The following is a 21,152-nucleotide window of genomic DNA, read 5'->3' as shown; positions in this document are numbered from 1 at the left end:
TTATTGTTAGTCACCCCAGCTCATTCACAAATCTGGATTTATTTCTTTTAAAATTTTTTCAATTTTCATACAGTTTTAAAGATGATATAAGTTACATGAGTAATAATACAATTTTGCAAAACTCTGAATTAAAAGTATACTGGTGTGTGTCAAAAGTATACTGATGTGTGAAATTCATTTTTTTTAAACTCTCATAGTCACCTAGTCATTCAATTCAGTGTGAATGAATCTTCAACAATTTATTAAAAGACATTTAAGGGCTTCAGAAACTATATCTACACACCACACTACTACTTCACACACAATATATGGCCGTATACATATCTCAGTAAATATTTCTGGATTTGATTTTTATTAGAACTCTGTTCAAGGATGGTAAATCTTTGATGCTTTGACACATTTGTTATCACACATAGTGTGGCTTAGTCCATCTAAAGATATTCATGATTCAGTCTTGCTTTGCAAAATTCAGTTATTTAAAAAAAAGTTTATTTCCACTCTGTCTCATTGACAAAGGAGTTAGACAGATATTTTGATATTCTATCTCTCATCTAGAAGTACAATCCAGATACTACCTCATCATATAGCTCTATTTCTTGTACAAGAAATACTTTATCCAAATAAATCAAATTATTGATGAAAATAAACAGAACTAAGAAGTTTAGTATCTGCCTTGCATTCACAAGAGAATCAAAGGTATATATATATATATTTTTTTTGAACTGTATATATATATATAAATTTAAACTTTTATTTATTTTAAGTGTGTTTTTCCAGGACCCATCAACTTCAAGTCAAGTAGTTGTTTCAATCTAGTTGTGGAGTGCGCAGCTCACACTCGCCCATGCAAGGGTTGAATCGGCAACCCTGGTGTTATGAGCATTGTGCTCTAACTAACTGAGCTAAACCAACCACCCCTAAAGATGTTTTTGAACAAACATCTTGATAGTTACATAGTGTTGTTCAAAATCAAGATGGTTTTATTTGTAAACTGATACCAAAATGTCTAGCAGTGTGCTGGTAAACTGGCTCTCCAGAAAAAAAACCAAAAACCTTGATTTTAGCATTTGCCATGTCTGAGGTGTAAAACTGCCACCACTGACAACTGGTAAATATTTTTGTTGAAGTTGTTTTGCCAAAGGAGCATTTACATATGAATCTCTAAAATCACACACATACACACACTATTCTGTACAAATGTACGTATTAGGTTGGTGCAAAAGTAATTGCAGTTTTTGCAATTATTTTTAACCTTTTAAACCACAATTATTTTTGCACCAATCTAATACTTCCATTCTTCCTCTTCCTACTTAAAGAGGCCTAAGAGGAACAGTCTATCTCCTGGGGCATGATAAAGACAGGGCAGCCTCTTTATAAGAGCAATACAACTGAGAAGGGAGAACACAATCTGAGATAACACTGATCTTCAGGAGAGACTGAATGCGAAGCATCACCTTTTTTTTTTGATGGAAATGGAGAATCCAACAGCGTTAGTGTTTCCCCTAGAAGGATTATGGCCATGGTGAAGTCCATTGAGCAAAAACAAATACAAAGCTCTTCGAAAATATTACCCATGGTAACCATTATTATCCCCATAAGACGGTGGCATCCAGGTTGATTGGCCCACAGACCAACAGTCCAAGATGGAGATAGAATCCAGTCCTTCAGCTTTTTCCACTTCTCCATCTGAGGCCACAAGGATTATGATGCTTTCCTTAGCATTAGTTCAATCTGGGAAAATTTTAATCTCCCTGCAATATCCAGGGAAGTCTCACCATGCTGAGGAGAAAAAGAAATTACAGTTACTTATCTCCAATAGAGTCAAATGTTCATGCCAACGTTCCAGTAAATAGTTTAGACTGACTGACTCTTAGGCTTGGCAAGGAATCTACATGTCATGTAGTTCTAACAGTAACAAGTTAATTTTCTCATAAGGATGATTTTGCTGTTAACAACATCAGAGACAATTAATTTACTTGTACTCCAACACAAGGCCAAAGTTATGCAGATTATGCAGACATAGGTACCTCAGACTATGATCCACAGATTCTTACCTTATTTCTTATCGTGGGGTCTGCATGGGCTTCCAGGAGCAGAGGGATAAGACTCTGGTTTTTCATTTCGCAGGCATAGTGTAACGCAGTGCAGCCATACTGAAACAAAAGGACCAACACTGCAGCTCATCCGTGCAGCTCCTTTAGCCCTTCACATTCTGTAGTATACAGCTAAGCAAAACAGTCTGCAAACCATCTATGTGCAACTGTATTTCTTGTACTTAAAAAGTCTTTTTATAACTGGATCTTTTTCCCCAGAAGCTCTTCTAAGATCATAAGAAATAATGCTGCAATCACTCATTTTTATTAAGTGATGGCATGATGAAGAGAAGATCTGGCTCTGAGTATATTATTAATGTCCTATAAACCATTAATTTCTTCCTTTCTCATGTTCAGTTCCAAACTAAGAAAAATGTAGTTTAAAAGCTGATGCTGAATTATTCCAAAGTTTCTTTGTAGAATTCTCTCTGTCTGGGCAATCACCCCCTTGATCATGTTACCATCTTTTTCCTTGAAAAGTCTCCACATGGGCCCTTTTGCAGATATCAGCCTCTATCATTCTGGATTAAAAACCCCACAGTATGAAGAAGGTGGCCAGTGCTCATGTTGCTAGAGCACACCTACAAGGTCAGTGCAGTTGGCTGTGGAAATCTCCCATAATTGATCTGTTGTAGTTTACAGTATGTATTATAAAACAGTGGATCTATTCTGTCAGCACTAATTTAAAACATTAACTATAGGTCAAAGACATTTATATCTGGGGCATATGTGCTCAAAATTTTGCCTTTCAAAAAGCAGCCAAACAACCATGGTTTTGGTAAGTGAAGAAATAATACCCTGACTAAGACTAACAGAATTAACTCTGGATCTTTTTCCCCAGAAGCTCTTCTAAGATCATAGGAAATAATGCTGCAATCACTCATTTTTATTAAGTGATGGAATGATGAAGGGGAGATCTGGCTCTGAATTTTTCCATGTGAAATAATGGCAGTTTTAATTACCTAAAAATACAGTCTACTGCATTACTTACAGTTGGAAAATGGATGTTAATATATAGATAGTATTTGAAAAATGGTGGGAAAAATATGTGTTTCTGTGTACATGTGTGTGCACATGTCTGAGTATGCACAGGAATATAATTCTCTATCTAGAGATGGAGATAGATATAGGTAACTAGAAAAATATCCTAGAGACATTTTTTATTCACAAGCAATGTTTTAAACCTTCGAATTACCTTTTACTTAATTTTTAATGACATCTTACTTAATACATTTCAAAGTTATTTAAGAAAATAATGATTCATTGTCGTTATCCAAATTAATCCAAAAATCTTATTTGAAATAAAAGGAAAAACATGCATTTTATAAACGTATTCTCTTGTGTGAGTTCTCTCTCTCTCTCTCTCTCTCTCTCTCTCACACACACACACACACACACACACACACACATACACACACACACACACAGAGCTACCTCCATTTAAACATATGACATCAATGTAACCCAAACTAAAATGATGTAAATAATTAATACAAACAAGGATGGGGGCATTTTCCCTATCACAGAACATGGAATGGTAACACACATGCAGATGTTAGGAATCACAAACAGAATAGTGTTTTTTTGGAATCAAACTTCAGCTGGCCTACTTTTTCAGTAAAAAACTAGGAATCCAAAATTTCGCTCAATCAATATAATCAAATAAAACTCCTTACAAGTAAACTTTTGACCCATTGGTGATCATATAAAGGAGGAGGATGAGTTCAAGTGTGCAGTTGTAAAAGATGTGCAGTTGTAAAAGATGGAAACCAAACCTTATGCTTATAAATAGGAAGAAGTTATCTGATGCTGCTCCTGCTGTTATTACTACTCTGACCATCATTTGGGTTTTTCTTTGAACTTTGTCCTTATCTTTCTTTAGCTTACAGATGGGGACTCTCTTAGCAGTGGGTTGGGATCTTGGCTGCAGTAATGGATGCTAATGTTCACTGAGCACTTACTATGTGCCAGGCTCTCCACTAAGTGCTTTACCTGAATCAGCCCTGTTAAGTTACCGATTTTCTTCATTTTACAGATGAAGAAACTGGTGAGGCAAATAATTATAACTTGCCAAAACACACATAGGTAAAAAGTGGCAAGCCTTGGTTTATAGTTAGGCATTCTGACCCCAGCTTCTTAACTACCGAGGATGAATTCTGTTACCAGAGCCTCCATGTTCCTTAATTTCTCACCAATGGTGGAGTAGTTATTTTTAAAATGTTCAATATTCAATAAATATTTTATTCCCACGAAAAAAATAGTGGCAGTATATAAACAACCTCAAGTTTGCCTGACTGGCACTGAAAAGAAAAATGGAAAAGAAAAAGAAATACGCGAGTGTCTAGGAATATAAAGCAAGCAACTGTACAGATGACAAAGACTTGTATATTACCTACAAATACCATTTTGAACATTGTTTTAAAATGACTAAAAATTAAAACTTACACGGTCCATAGCATTAACTTCAACACCAGCATTAAGTAGCATTCGGACAAGAGCCTCATTCTGCTTTGTCTTTGATACCTATTGCAAATAGCAAGTACAAGAGAGGTTTATTTACAAACATCTTCTCCATCGTATGTCTGGATTACTGTAATCAATAGGCTTCATTTTAATCTCAATACCTTTATGTGTCCGTGCATCTTTCTTAAAATTGCCCTCTCCTTCACACCCCACTCCAATGCCAATGAGTAAAGCCAGGGTTCTGAGAGCATGGTCCTGGAATAGCAGCATCAGTGCCTAGGCATTTATAAATGCAAATTATGGAGCCCCAACCCCAGATCTACCAAATCCCATTGAGGATGAGGTCCAGTGACCTGTCTCCCTTCCTAGCTCCAAACCCTTCAGTGATGTCCCATTGCTCTGAGGTCAAAGCAAGCTATTCAGCCTGGCCTGCAAGGCCCCACAATTCGGCCCCCACTTAGGGCCCCAGCAGGCTCACTCTACACCTTCTGGCTCTAGCCACAATGGCCTTTAGTTTTTCATTCCCACCAGACTCCCTAGTGTCATAAAATACCGTGTTTCCCCGAAAATAAGACCTAGCCTGACAATCAGCTCTAACAGCTCTAATGCATCTTTTGGAGCAAAAATTAATATAAGACCCAGTCTTATATTATGTTAGATAAGACCCGGTCTTATATTATGTTAGATAAGACCTGATTTATTTAGCTACCTTTCTTCTTCAATCATCGCATTGCATATGTTGGAAATGTCATTTATAGAATACAAACCAAGAGCTTGTTTTCTTACTATTTCTCTACATCTCTGTGGCCCAGTAAAATTTGATGGGTCATGCTAGTGATCTCCTACTCATTGACCCTTTGCTCTCACAAGTGTTGTACTCACCATGAGGAAATACCCAATAAGCAGGACAGGCATTAGGAGGATAATAAGTAGATAGTCAAAGAAGGTAAATTTTTTCTTCACAGCGTAATGCAAGCAGGTTCTCTCTTTCTAAAATATTAAGAAAGGAATCCTATTAAGAAAATATTTAATTTCAAATTTTGTATTTTCAGATTACCCTATCAAAAATTTAGTTTGTGCTTTTTATTTTTATGGTACTCATGCCACCTTTTTCTGTGGAGTATGTCTGATTAATAAACCCAGGTTTCCAATGATTAAAATATTAAACACAATACAGTCTGAAGAAAAAGCTGAGGGGAGGACCACAGAAAGACAACAGTTGAAATGTACATTTTACAAATCCATCAACAGATGGATTCTCAGACTCATTTTAGTTTTGGGGGGGAAAAATGCATTGAAACATAAATATAAAACTAAATTCAGTATGGAAATCTATAGTTCTCCCTTAATCACCAAGGGTATACAATTATTCATTTTGTGCTTCCTTCATAGGAAAATCTCAACCACATGACAATTTTTCCATGTTCCTACACGCATACAGGCAGTGCTAGAAGAATGGGGATAACCCAATTTAATTCTTCAAATATGTGAATATTTATCAGGTTTCTAGAGACTGACGGGGATGTAATGCTTCAGGGCTTCAGAAAGGGAGGCAGAAACATGCACAAATAAGTATGATGCAAAAGGCTGTCGTGACCGGAATACTAACCAAATCAGTGAGAAGAGGTAAAGCCAGAGGACAAAGAGAGGTTAATTTCCACTTGTGGGAGGCATTGTTCTTAAATAAGATTTTGTTTCTCTAATGTCAAGGTAGATGTGTTCTCTGTAAAAATTTTGTAAACTAGACAAGATTACAATAAAATGAATTTAACCTCACCCGTTATCAAATAGCCCACAGTTAATTGTTGACGTTTTGTGGTATTTTCTTTCAATTTTAAAAAATGCATATATGTGGCATATTTAAATGTAGGTTCATACTGCATATGCAAAATCATATCTGCTTTTTTCAATTTAACATTTAGAATATGTGTATCTTTCCATGTCATTTAAAATTTTTAAACACGTGACTGTCATGGCTGTATGGCTTTCTAATGAATGGAACTATTCTAAATTATTTAGCTAAACCCTACATGTTGGCCATTTGACTTTTTAACTTTTCATGTTTATAAATACTGCTTGAACATCCTCATTCATAAAGCTTTGTCAACATTTCTAAATTTATCTTTAGCATAAGTTTCTAAAAATATAATTCCTGGCATAAAAGGTATTAATGCTTTCCATGTGGTGCTACTGAATTATGCTCCAGTAAAGAGTTAATGACTTAAACTTCCTTTCTGATCGATCCACATTTGGTTTTGGTTCTTAATCCTGGTCAATTTGACACCCAAAATATATCTATATATCTGTATCTATATCTATCTATCTAATTTATATTTGTTTTAATTTGCTTTCCATAGAATCAATGCTCTCTATCAGGCATGTACATGTGAATCACCAGCAGAGCTTTTTGTTTGTTTTTAAGGCCTTTTGTTTGTTTGTACTTTTGAAAATACCTTATAAATATAGATTTAAGAGAAGAGAAAGCAGTGGCTCAAATGAGTAATGTACAAAGATGAGCATTTAGGAGAAATGAAAAAGATTAAACATTTAAATAACATGTTTAATGTATTAATGTAATTTCCTATTTTTAATAGGAAATGCAAACCAAACACTTATTCTAATAATATCCCTATTCATCTCAAGTATTCACTAAAGTCCTTTCCACTATTTTCTTAATAGGAGAGGGTCCCGGCAGTCCGGCTCAGGTTCTCTGCAAAACAAAGATAAGGGCACCTTCTCAGCCTGTCCCTGTGGTGGCAAACATCTCCCACCTGCAGCTTCCTCATAGGAAAGTCTCTTGAGAGAGGATATGGGTCCTTCAACATCTGTCTTCACTGCAACTCAACACCCATGATCCTCAGCCGTACGCTGGGAGATCAGGTTATATTCTGCTAAGCTGCATATCTGTTAGATTCAGTACAGGCATGACTTGTTTTTAAACCCAATCAAACAACAACAACAACAGTAACAAAAATAGTAGCACAAATAAGAAAGTCCAGTAGTGATCCATTGTCTGATAATACATCTTTACTCCAAATGAGCTGGTCTTTAAACTGACTTAGAAGGGGCAAGTGGGACCCTACAGGCTGTTGTTCCCCATTGAATCAGTAGATACAAGGCATTCATAACTATTACAAATAGTGACTTTTTTATATTTACTCAGTGGTCTTTATAGGTTGCCTTAACTGTGATGCAGACCCTGGAAGTTCCAAAGGGGTTCTGAAAGGATGTTCGCAGCAATCACACATATTCTGGTCTTCTTTGATCCTGAAGACTCCACATCAGCTGATCTTTGATCTTTAAGTACATTCTTTATGCCTTTCTGTGTGGCTTCAAGTAGCCTCTGGTTCATGAGCTTATTTGTCCTTGGTAAATTTCTCACGGGAATTCTTTTATTCTATAAGCAAACTATAGGATCTTCCGGAGATCAGAACAGTGACGTAGTAGGTAAAAATCTAACTAATGAAATAGCACCACCAGGTGAATATTTTCTTTCCAGGAAATCTTTCCCATTACTTCTGTAATAGTGTGGAGGAGGAGCTGGGAGAGAAAAGGGAGAAGGCAAGGAAAAGCATAGGGAGGAGAAGGAAAAGAAAGGAAGAAGCACTATCCAGTCAAATGAGTGAACCATTCTCTTCCTTTTCAGAAGTAGAAGAACATAATTAACCACAAAAGATGCCTGCTGACTGAACTGTGTTTTATTTTGCTTTCTAGCCTAATTAAATGTCCTCAGTATGTGTCAGTCTAAAATAAGGCAAAAAAAAAAAAAGTTGGTATTAGGAGATATGAGCAATGAAAAAATGACATTCACTGCTTCCATTGATGCTAGGAGAAAGGTATTAACCATGATCGATCACTTTCTCCACTCATTTGTTAGGGCCTCACCTGGTTTTTGAGGTTCACATCAGCATTTCTTCTTAAAAGGAAGGAAACAATTCTCAGGTGCCCTCGCCTGCAAGCACAGATCAGGGGAGTGTCTCCGTTAAAGCCATCTTGAACGTTGATACAGTTGCCGTCTTCCCTCACCCACCGCCAAACTTGACCAAAGTCATTCTGATAGGCTGCCTGGCAGATGGGCTGAGGAGAGAAAAACAAATGCAGATTTGGAAATGCAGGTATAATTAAACCATAAGAAGAAGGAAAAAAATCATTACCCAATAATTTAAAATTCAAGTGTTTCCATATGGTATTATTGTCTTACCGTTTTGATGAGATCTCTGGTCTCAATTATGCCTAAAGTCTAGAACCAGCCTAAGTTCATGAGGGACCTCTTAAGATGTCCGAAATTGCTGGGCACACAGAAGTGTGTATCGAATGGACGAAAGAGTGAAGAGGTGGATGCAATATTGCAGATTTGACGCAGTAAGGAAATTGTGTGTTGCGTTCAAGGATAGATGATGCCTGCCAGAAAAGCAGGATTTTACTGAAGATTAAATAGGCATATCAGAGGAGTTCAGGGCAGCACTAGGTGATAGGAAAAAGATGCATGGCTCCCGGAATCAAGGAACTGAGCAAAGTGGGAAAAGACCTATTTTATATTAAAAATATACAAATAACAAAATATGTCATTAACTGCAATTGGATGCTTTTTATTTTAGAAAGCATTATAAGGAGCTTTGCAAAGCATGATGGGAGTTTAACAGCCAGACCTAAGCAGATATCATCTCGCCCAATTTCCTCCTCCCTCTGCTTTTCTTCTGGACTTCTCTCCTTTTTTCAATAACTCATGTTTAGTTACTTCCATCTGGGCCTCTGCCCTTACGCTCTCTCTACATAAAACGCTTTTTCTTCTCTCGCCTCACCTGGCTTACTGCAAATTCATCCTTCATGTCATAACTTAATTTTCATTGTTTCGAAGTCTTTCCTGACTCCAGCACGCCTTCACAGCAAATGACATAACTGTGAATGTTTTTTTCATTATTTATAATCATGCGTTTCAGGCTAGCACGAGGCAGGAGGGATTGAAGCAGTAGTGAGTGAGGGAAGGCATTGAAGTTCAGGCTATAAACTCCATGCGCATAGACGCTGCATCGTTCAATTCACCACCGTATCGCCAGCATATGACACAGAGCTGGGCACATGGTAGGCAAACACTAAACATTTTCAGATTGATTTTTAATTCGATAGTGTAATAAAAGGCACTTAGAATAATACCTGGCACGTGAATGGCATTCAATTGATGGAACTTACTATTATTGCTTATTAAGCCATTCTTTAATTTGATAACAGTCAAACCTCTACTGTGTGTCAGCCATAGTTGCTAGGGGGGAAAAGTATAAACTGTAGTATTCTTAACCATGTATAATTTATTTACTGGTTGGGGATATAGGGAGCACATATACACACACGCAGCCTAAACAACAATTTTAAAGGAGTATAGATTTGGGTACAAAAGCACCTGCAGCAGCTGGGACAGACCAATGAGAAAGTCAAGTGGTACATTTGTTAATAAACTCATGTTCTAATATAGCCAAATATAACCAGTGAGCTTTTAAAAGTAAAATACTTTTAAACCCAATGATCTACTCACGAAAGAAACATCCTAAAGGAAAGTCAACTCAATAGCAGATAAGAGGCCAACTTCTGTACCCCAAAATGAAGTGAGCATGACAAAGGAGTTCCAACTTATGGTAAAAATGCACAATTACACAAGTTACCCTTTCTATTACCCTATAGTCTTCCTTTCACCAGGTCTTATCACCAGCCGAGCTCAGCAGTGTCTCAAGGTACCACCTGGATGACATAGAAACGACCAGGGCAGTTGAAAGAACAAGTATGTGGTGTCAGAAAACTGGGTTGTAGTTGTAGTTCTGCTACCAACTCCTGGGTGACTGTGGACAATTTTCTTCCCCTCAGGATGTCTCAGTGTCCTCAGCCACAAAAGAAATGAGTGAAGCAGAATGTCCTTTGGGTTTTCACACTCATATGACCGTCACTCTTCCACACCTCGAGTCTCTCCCCAACCAACACATCTTCCACATGAATTGCCAGGGTCTAGGGCTAGCGTTACTGCTATTTAAACACAAAATTGTCGTTGTCTTAGCAGTGATGGCCAGACACGTAGGTTTAAAGAACAAGTAAAACAAAACTAAATACAACAAGACAACGTAAAGTCATCAGCTCTTAATTGTGTCAAACACATTAGAAGCAATAGCATCATTTCATAAATTAAAAGATATTTTAACGTAAATAAAAGTTCAAAACAAGAATATTTTAACAAACTATATAAGGATATAATCACCTGGGGGAAAGCAGTCCTTTATATTAGATAGATGTAACCGTGTGGAAAAAATTATGTCGTTGTCCTTTTTTTTTTTTTTAATTTCAGTATAAACCGGGAAAATTTGCCGCTGAGCACTAGTAATCATGGACCATTATTTGGAAATTGATGGTCTACTGTGCAGAACTTGAAAACAGGTGGCTATAGAGTTCATTTTTCTTTTCTTAAAATTTTAAATTACTTTACATTCAAAAAGCTTGAATATTTCATGTAGTAATTGGCTTTCCAGCTTCTCTTTAAAAATTGAAAGATTTAACAACACTGGGTCCACATTCCCATAAGACATCAAATAAAGCCCCTTCTGCTTGGGCTTCTCAAAATCTTTGCTGGGACTTAACTAGAACAAGAAAAGGAAAGGTGGATAGTTTTCCTGCAAAAAGTCACTTGATGTCTTTGAGTGCATTCTCAATCCTACTTGGGCAATATTACTTAAAATATTAACCTGATATTATCTTTCAATATTTTCTAGGATTCCTATATCCTAGACACAGAGTTTCTGTTTTTGAAAAGTAAAGTGTACGCCTGGCTCAGTTAGACATAGATTTGTTGCATGAATTTTAAAAACCTCAGATTCTACGCTGTTATAAACCCTGTCTCCACCAGGGGGCAGCTCAATATCATGAGAGCACTGGCAAGAAAAAGAAGGGAAGAGCAATAGAAAAGTGCTGGTTGACAAGCTAGGAATGGGAAAGAGGAAGGGGCTGACCATTTGAGTTGAGACAAGAGTTATTCTGAATTCTGTTGGCCTCTGAAGTTTCTGAAACTTGGGGGGAACTCTGGGTGTAGAGGAAACTAGTGGAGAACTTGGAAAACAACCATGATAATTCTGTCCCCTAATACCGTACTCTCAGAACTCTTTCAATCCAAACTTAGTGCCAAAGCAGTGGTTCAGATCTTCATCATTCCCACCTGGACTATTGCAAAACTTGCCGTTAATTGGCCTTACTTCTTCCTGTCTCACCCATTCACCTCCAACTCATCCTCCAAAACCAGCAGCTTCATATCACTTCCCTGCTGAAAATCGTCAGTGGTGACCAATCGGATTAGGATGTTGCCCCAAACTGGTACACAAGATTCTTCAAGTACCACAAATCCTGTCTTTCCAGCCTGGTCTCCTACCACTCCCTTGTCCATACCCTTGAGCTAAGTAAATAAAGATGTTAAGTGTTACTAACCGTTATCTCCCCAACCAGACTGTAAGTTACATGAGAGCAGGTATTGTGTCTGTACTTGTACAACACCGTACGCCCAACATCTACCACAGGCCTGACACAAAGTGGACATTCAATGTATATTTAATGAGTAAATAAGTAAATGAATAAATTACAATATGACGTTTTATTGAGCACCTCATGTATTTCGTTTTACCCTCACGACAACCCTGTGGGCTAAGTGGTATTATTATACCTGTTTTCTACAGGTGAAACTGAGGGAAGTTGTCTTCTTTGCCAAAGTCCCACAGCTCATAACCGGCAGTGCCAGGAAGCATATCAAGGGGAATGACTGCAGAATGCACACATTCTGGCTCTTATGACTTCAGACAGTTTGAAAAACAGCCTTCAAAATATCTTTAGACTTTGTGTTTGAGACTTTTGGTCATACTTGCACCCTTAATTAAGGTACAGCCTACAGTCTCAGGAGATTGATCAGGCTTCTTCTACTCTGGTGTGCTGGTGGCCAAGGCTTCTTGATTATATATCCAGATTCTTTCTCCAAACTGACCTACAATTAACAATATCTGCCAAGAGGTAAAGAAACAGGTGGAGCAGCAGAGATCACCAGGCCAATCAGATTCAGGTTTGGTTGTGTGGGGGCGGGCTCAACACTAAAAAGATGGTGCCCACCTGTAGGCTGTACAGGAGCAGGACCTCACACAGGGAAAATGCCAACTCTCCTCCAGTCTTTCCCCTGAAGCCACACACCTCAGTCTGCAACCCCATATGTTTTTGACGCTCCCTGAGTCACTTCCTCCACCGGAGCTCACGGTGAGTGCCTGCGAGCGAGTGAGTCTGTGCATGAGCCTTTTAAGAGTATGTCTGGGGGGTGGCTGATTAGCTCAGTTGGTTAGAGCATGGTGCTAATAACACCAAGAACACCAAGGTTGCTGGTGCGATACCCGAATGAGCCACTGTGAGCTGCGCCATCCTTAAAAAAAAAAAAAAGAAAGGAGGACGTCTGGGTTTCCTACAGCCTTCCATCCCACCAGATGGTCGGAATCCCCACTGTTTTTCACAGCCAAATATTGTGGGTGCTTCTTTTCCTGGCACCAGTACTCCAGGCTGGAGAGCCTGGTGTGGCGGGGACGGCTGGGGTCTCTTGTTCCTCTGGGGACAATCTCAACAGCTGAGATATCTATCCCTTCTAATTCTCAAGTGCCACACAGAGTTTGGGCCCCTTCTGCATCTCTGCCCCTCCTAGCAGTCTCGATGTTGCTTCTTTATTTTAGTCATAGGACTGCTGTTCGACTAGACTTCAGACTGTTCTCCAGGTTGATTGTTCTATAGTTTAGTTGTAATTTTAATATGTTCACGGAAGGATGCAGGCACAGTGTTTATCTACTCCACCATCTTGGATTGCTTGGAGCTTCTTTTAGAGCCCATTCATGAGGGCTCTACCCTATGACCTAACCACTGCTCAAAGGCCCCACCTTCTAATGCCATCACCTTAAGGGTTAGGATTTCAATGTATTAATTGGGGGGGGAGCACAAACATTCAGATCATAGCAAATTGTTTGACTACGTGTTGCATCCACAGGTTTAGAAGTTTAAACCACTTAAAAGATATGTAATAAAAAGCTTCTCTATTACTCTTATCTTCTTACTAATAGGACTTTTTTGTTTATTCTTCCAGAATCTCTTTATGTAATAAGGCATATTATAAACAAATATGACTATATAGTTTTATCTACTTCATTCTCATTTTTCTCAAATGACAACATACTCTAAGCATTTTTTGACAGTTTTTTTTTCAGCTAACAAAATATTTTGGTACATAAAATGCATCCTAAATATTGTTTTATAGCTATATCATATTGCATTATATGCATGTAACCTAACTTGTTTAACCAAAACACATCCTTTTATCATCTTTTGATAGGCATTTAAGTGTGCCCCATATTCGCTATTATAATGAATTCTGCAAATCTGTTAGCTTTCCTAAAATTAGAATTGGTGGAGCAAAAGGGATATGTATTTGTGACCTTCACAGATGTTGTCCTTCCTAATTCCTTGTACCATTTTATTCTCACATCAGCAACGTACAGAGGGTCTATTTTTCCACCCCCTCAGAGTATGTGCTCAACCTTTTGGATTCTGTCCAACCTGAAAGATGAAAGATGGTCCCCATGTCCTATTTAAGATCTGAGAAACCATTCCCAGGAGCTACTCCAGCAGACTTCTCCTAGGTTAGTAGGCCCATGCTTCAATTCTCCATACATACATTTCCTGTGTCTGGGACGCTCTTTCCCTAAGCCTACCAAGACTATATTCTCATTTCTCAGAGCTCAGCTCAAAGGTCACTACCTACGAGGAGTCTTTCAGATCAAATTTAATGATATATATACACCCCTCCCTACCCCTCTTAGGTTTTTCTTTTCACTATTTATAATTATTTTTTTCATTTGTACATTCATTTTTTTTCAATTAGTAGTTCCAAGAGGTCAGGGTCCACTTTTCTTTATATGTATCACTATATACCAGGAGCCAGGGTGTACCTGGAATATAGTATAGGATTAACAAATATTGTTGATTAAATAAATGGCTGGGTGACTGAATGACTAAATGTTTACAAATTATCAGTCTGGCTTCTGTTCATACATTATAGCTATCATTTCCTTTTTGAAATGTCACTTAGTAACACATTATAATTTGTAAAATCCCGTATAATATGCAAGGGAAGACTTAAGAAACCAATTGGGGTGGAAGCCCCCTGGTGGTTTTTTTGAATATAGAATGCCAAAAATTTGCTGGAGGTTTAATATCCAAAGTAGAGAGAAAGAGCACGAGCTGGTGAGACTATAAGGGAGGCAATTCTTTTTTCCAAATATCTTTGCCTTTTCTCTTCCCCTATCATGGAATAATACAATGTTAAGTGCTGGACCGGATCTCACCCAGCTCTCTTTTATAGATATTGAAACCGTGACTCAGAGAGATTAAATGATTTCTCCCCAAATCCCACAGAGTTCCTGGAACAATCAGGACTAAATTCTAGGTTTTCTTGATTTCCAGTCCAATGGCCTTCCCATTAGTCATGACTCTATTCCTGTCTTCCCTGAGTTCTCCTTGTCAACTGTACCAGCTCCCCCAGTAAGCCCTGCTCAGCCTAAATTGCTCTGTCTGGAAACGGTATATTTCAAAATGATCCCTCTCCTCTTTGAGCCATGTGCCCTTTTTCTATAGTAATATCTACTTCTCTGAAAAATAGATCCTTTCCCAAAGGATTAATATTAAGGGTATGTGTGCTCTGTGTATGCTCTATGTATGCACATATGTGTTGTATGTGTGTTGTGTATCCCTGCTCTTAGATAACCTTATCATTATATCTTCCCAAATTTTAAGGGGATACATCATTATGACATAATTTTCAAGATATGCCATTTAATGCCTGATTCCCCAGATGACTGTTTCACACATCTACAGAAGATTCTATAGGTTTGCTAAGCACAAATTCCTAACCTGTTTGAGTTAAGTTCTTATACATCTTCCTTCTTTCCAGATTGTGCATTACTTTGCAGTACCATGTTTCTCCTCTACAAAGCAGGAGTAGAATGGACCACATTGGATCCTGGATTTAGTTTACCCCATTCATTTCCTTGAAGGAAAAGAGCAATAGTATATCCTAGTGGAGAGTACTGGGAGAATAGTAGAGTGATTAAGACCAACTCCATTTTGGAGTATGACATCCCTGTTGAGATAGTAAGTAGACAAAGAACTTAGTATGTTCATCAGTGATATAAGCAGAATTTCCCAGAATGTACATAAGTACATCTCATATCCCAACCCCTGGTCTCTAGCCAGTAAGTACTTTTTAGCTGCATAACTCTGAGCAAATTACTTAAACTATCTTTGCCTCAGTTATTTTGTTTGTAGAATAAGGATAATAATAGTGACTAACTTGTATGGTTGATGGATGAAGTGCATTAATACACATAAAGTGTTTAGAAAATGGCCAGATATATAATGCCTTAATTAAATGTTTGTTATTGTAAATAGTGTGAACAAATATGTTTGATAAAGGTTTAAATGAATCAGCCCTGTTTAAAAGACCAGCTTACATAGCTAGGGTTGATTATTCCAAGTTAGGTTCTCTCACCGAGCTCTAAGCATATCTTCTATTGCAGGTGTTAGAACCAACTCTGAGATGCTCCCTCATTCTCTCCTACTTTATTAAAAATATATTGGAAACAGTATAATATGTCCATTGGCAGATGAATGGATAAAGAAAATGTGATACACACACACACACACACACACACACACACACACACACACCCCTTGCCATTTGGTCCAGACAGCATGGCTGGACCTTGAGGGTATTAAGCTAAGTGAAACAAATCAGTCAGAAAAAGATAAATACCATATGATCTCCCCTACCGTGTTTCCACGAAAATAAGACCAGGTCTTATATTAATTTTTGCTCCAAAAGACGCAGTAAGGCTTATGTTCAGGGGACGTCAGCCTGAAAAATCATGCTAGGGCTTATTTTCCGGTTAGGTCTTATTTTCGGGGAAACACGGTATATGTGGAATATAAAAACAAAAAACGAAACAAATAACTGGAGCACATGAATATACAGAAAAGATTGGTGATTGACAGAGGAGAGGGGAAGTCGGGGGTGGGGACAGGTGTTTGAAATGGGTGAAGGGGGTCAAAGGTAAAAATTTCCATTTATAAAATGAATAAGTCATAGAGATGTAATATACAGCGTGGTGACTATAGTTATTAATACTGTAGTGCCTATTTGAAAATAGCTAAGAGAATGGATCTTGAAAGTTCTTGTCATAAGAAAAAAAATTGTAACTATGTATGGTGATAGATGTTAACTGGATTTATTGTGGTAATAACTTTGTAATATATACAAACGTTTAATCATTACATCATACACCTGAAACTAATATAATGCTATGTCAATTATACCTCAATTTTTAAAAAATACCAGTGGTGCCAAAAAAAATATATATACATGACTTGTATTCATCTTTTGTTATCAGTACATATTGAGTATTACAATTTTAATACAGTTTTTTTCCTTTCTTAAAATGTGTGTACATTTTTTGGCACCCTCTGTATATATATCATATATAACATAACTATTAGCAATGTAAAGTTCTGAAGGGTAGCAGAATATTCACCCTAAAACATGCCTTTCAGCATAAAGATTATTCTCAGATGATGGCAACTGAGAAGAAGCAGATACAAGGAAAGCTCTCTGACCTACTTTCATTTAGCTAAAAGCGGGACAAAAATTTGTGAAGGTGTTCTCCCTTTCCTCTTTAACAGGAAGGACAAAAGTTACCCTTGTCAGCACAAAGAAGGCACCAAAGGAATTTACATAATAAAATTTACCAACTAGCCATTACTTTCCATCAGATCCTCCACATATTTGCCTTTTCATAATTTGCCACCCCTAGAAACTTAGTCTATTTCCTTTGTTTTGCCACTTCTCTAAAAATATATTGTTCTTTTGTTAAGATGCTATATGAACCTGAGTTCTAACCACCCCTTTAAGTTACTCATCGCTGTTTACTCCCATGTGAATGCATGAAGCAAGTGGTAATAAATGTCTGTTGTTTTTTTTCATGTTAATCTTTCTGTTGTCAGTCTAATTTACCAGCCAATGAACCTAAGATGAATAGAGCAAAGAGAATGTTTTCCTTCCCTACAGCTCTAAGGAAAAATGATAAGCCTGTGTCCCCAATCTAGAGGAGCTTCCCACACTCTAAATGGGAAGTAGAACTTTATCAAAAGTTTAAATAAAAATAGATACTTCAAGGCAGTATAGGACCAGGGAATGGGACAGGCTTTTGTTCTGCTCGTATTTAGTGGTTCACATTCTTTACACCTAAGAAAAGCAGAAGGACCCATACAGGACAAATGAGAGACTGACACATGAAAGATGAGTGGGATGTGTTTAAATATTTGAGAAATTACTCCAGAGCTTCTCAATCTCTTTAAAATTATAGATGGAAGAGTGTCACAGACAGTTCCACCCCAGGCCTTCTGTATCAGAATACCAGAGGGTGAAGCTAAGTTTTTCCTTTTTTCTTTTTTCCCCCATTCACATGTAACTCCCAAATGCAACCGTAAGGAGCAGCCTAAGCTTTCTTCCAATGTAAAAGAACCCATTTCTCTTCAGCAGTTTTCATACATTGCTCAAAGTTGATTATTCTAATTCTAGACATTTAACAGTGTGGTGTTAGTCCAGGTATCAAGAAGTTGATATCTGGGGATATTAAGGATTTTCAAAATCTTCGGCAGAATCAGTGTAGCTCTGAAATCCATCACTCTGGGACACCATCAAATCTGTCAACTGAAAATGAGAAATGTCTAAACCTAGCAGCCAAACTGAAAAATCTCTGCGGGGAGTTCAGTGAAAACACCCCTCCCTCACACTAGTGGAATATCCTGGGTTCAGGGCTGATGGAGAGTAAAACAGCAGAATAAGCACACACACAAACGCATCCACTCCACAAACAGCATCCCTGCCATAGCTGTCACTCTGGAAGATTAAATATTTATTTCTAAAACAAACTTTCTATTTTAACTAGTTTTGCAAGTACCTTTATATACCCTCGTTGATGGCTATTTTACAAGAAAGAGGAAGAGGAAGGGTGGAGGTGGAAGATGAAAAAGTTGATATCAAGGGGGAAATCCTGAAAATTAAGAAATTATTGGCCTAAAAGTTGGACAACAATCTTCTTTGTGGAAATGACTGTTTTCAAGTGTTTTGTGTTTCATACAGTTGATACAAGAGTAAGTAGACAAGTGAGCAGAGTTAAATGGAAGAGCCTAGAATTTGTCTCCACTCGTGATACTGAGATGAATGGCAACAACATTTATTTCAACATTACCTTAGACTGCTTTTGATTCAATATTAATTATGAATTTTGAATAATCACCTATGAACTTCTAAGTAAGTTAGGGTTTTCTGTGTGTGTATGTGTGTGTGAGTGTGTGTGTGTGTGTATTTGTTTGTAAATACCATAGTAAATTGCAAGTTGCTTTGCCCTCAATATAGCTGAAAAGTGAAACATATGCTCCACTTCTGGGCTTATTCTCATTGATACTTATAAGTAATTCAACAAGTCTTGCCTTGCCTTACCTTGACTCAACCACTTGCCAAATCAACACCCAACCAACAAACAACTGCACTGCTCAGGCAGAGACTTTTTTGGTAATGTAATTATACTTAGAGCCTCACTACAGCCTGCATAGTTACCTACTGGCTACTCGCAGTGTGGTGAGTGGACCAAAGGCATAAACCTCGGGGAGCCGATATACATGATCTTAGGCCCCATCCAGACCTACAGAATAAAAACCTACATTTGAAAGAGATCCTGGGGTGATCTGTGTGCACATTAAAATTTGAAAAGCACTAGTCTCTAGCAGTGTGTCTCTCCCATGGGTGGTAAACTGATCACCTGGACGCTCTTTTAAAAGTAGGTTTTGAACAACTACCATAAACAGGCTCTCTGGGGTGGGGCTACTTGAAACTGCATTTTAAATAATTTTCTCCCACCGACACTTAGGCAGTCTAAAGTTTGAGGATTACTAGAGAAGCGTTTTAGGACACACGTTTTGTCATTTTCATATATATCTGAGCTCTTCACCATACCAAAGGACAAGCCATACCTAGAATTATAAACTAATCAAAGGACACACTGACTGTAGAAACACACACACACACACACACACACACACACACACACACACACACACACAACTGGCATTTGAAATAACTGCAAATGGGGAGAAACTACTTTTAGTACTAGAAAAACCACCTAATGAGGTTCTGTTGAGCATCTGAAATGCAATGCAGACTAACCGGTTGTTACACAGGAGAGGGCAAAAAAACAGTGCGCAATAATGTCATTACACCTCTTGTACTTGTTTAAACATTACTCACTTGGACTCCTTTGAAACATCATTAAAAATTTATTTGATTCTAATAGGTTACTTTCAAGACCGGAAAAAGCATTTTTTTTTTTAATCCATCAGATGTGAAAAGAAAAAACTAAAAAATAAATCAAATATATTGTTTTTATTTCTCTTCTATGCAGGGAAAGTCTTTATTAATAATTACTAAAGGTGAGTTTCCTTTCAAGTACCAAGCTAAAAAGTATTACTCTGTACATGTGTTTCTATAAAAAACAAACAAACAAACAAAACAAAACAAAAAAACAGTCTATCTTTTGTATGTTTATAAAATCCAGTTAGGTACTATTTTCACTTGTCCTCTGGATGTTTGACAGCAGAAAGTTCCATTTTGCAAAGTCCAAATTACCCCTGCAAACATCTGCACATCATGAAATGTGTGTCATATTCTTCTCTACTTATATCTAGCTAACATTTTAGAATTGCAAAATAATTTGCCTTAAAATATTAAAAATATCAAAAAGATTAATACACAGGACTTTGTTTTGACTTGATGCTCTCACAGAAAGTTAAACAGAAGAAAAGGAGGCACATTAACAGGGATAGGAAATTACATTTGAAAAACTTTTAACTCTTGGAATCGTACTTTCAGAAAGGTTACATACCTCAGAGTAGAGGATTCCCATACTGGTCCCTCACAGACTTGCTTCACCTCCACAGCTTTTAGAATCTTCTGGAGATATTTCTGATTAACATCAAAATGCTTCCCAGCAGAGAGAAAGGTCTCTAGGAGCCCAGGTCGGAGGCAAACCCTTTCTTTCCACACCTGTGAGTGCTTTTCCAGTAGCACGGCTGCAACACCACCTTCTAGGAGGCCCAACCCAGTGAAACAAAGGCATTAGTTTACTGTGTAATGACCCACGCTGTATCATCTAATATTACAACCCTGAGAAACCGGTTTCTGAGTCACATCTGCTCTGCCAGTGGGAGCAAGTGGAAAGAAGGAAACCCAGTAGAGGAGGAAAGAAATGTTCTCACTTTGACAGGAAGGACTAAGTGTTCAAAGTAAGGTACCGTGTTTAGGACATTTCCTAACTGAAACGTGTTATTCACTGGTTATTGAGAAAGGCGGAAAACCAACAAACCCTTAGAATCATATATGTCTGCCATAGGGCTTGACTTTCATGAAAAAGAATCTTCAGAACTGTTGCTGTGGATATTTGC

The 21,152-nt window shown here is 37.7% G+C and overlaps 1 protein-coding gene across 2 annotated transcripts; it reads right to left on the bottom strand.

The window, feature by feature from the left end:
• Positions 1–759: 759 nt before the first annotated feature.
• Positions 760–20,956, bottom strand: ANKRD22 (ankyrin repeat domain 22). Of its 2 annotated transcripts, XM_033131352.1 has the most exons (6): positions 20,594–20,954; positions 8,442–8,633; positions 5,439–5,546; positions 4,539–4,616; positions 2,055–2,153; positions 760–1,779 (listed from the first exon to the last, which is right to left on the bottom strand). In XM_033131352.1, the coding sequence occupies exons 1-6, from the start codon at positions 20,612–20,614 to the stop codon at positions 1,702–1,704; spliced, it is 576 nt and encodes a 191-aa protein (XP_032987243.1). In that variant the 5' UTR covers positions 20,615–20,954; the 3' UTR covers positions 760–1,701. The 2 variants fall into 2 exon arrangements, with proteins under 2 accessions (XP_032987243.1, XP_032987244.1); XM_033131353.1 differs by lacking the exons at positions 760–1,779; positions 2,055–2,153; positions 4,539–4,616 and adding an exon at positions 4,643–4,832 and having other exon boundaries at positions 20,594–20,956.
• Between the last annotated feature and the right edge of the window lie 196 nt (positions 20,957–21,152).

The sequence above is a fragment of the Rhinolophus ferrumequinum genome, chromosome 16 (genome assembly GCF_004115265.2).
Source record: "Rhinolophus ferrumequinum isolate MPI-CBG mRhiFer1 chromosome 16, mRhiFer1_v1.p, whole genome shotgun sequence".
NCBI lineage: Eukaryota > Metazoa > Chordata > Mammalia > Chiroptera > Rhinolophidae > Rhinolophus > Rhinolophus ferrumequinum.
Note: the sequence above shows the minus strand (reverse complement) of the source record. Positions and strands in the feature narration are given on the sequence as shown.

Coding starts and splice junctions, on each gene's coding strand:
- ANKRD22 (XM_033131352.1), bottom strand. CDS start 20,614: ATGGGAATCCTCTACTCTGAG. Junction 5,547..8,441: donor ATGTGAACCTCAAAAACCAG/GTGAGGCCCTAA, acceptor TTAATATTTTAG/AAAGAGAGAACCTGCTTGCA. Junction 4,617..5,438: donor TTATTGGGTATTTCCTCATG/GTGAGTACAACA, acceptor TATTTGCAATAG/GTATCAAAGACAAAGCAGAA.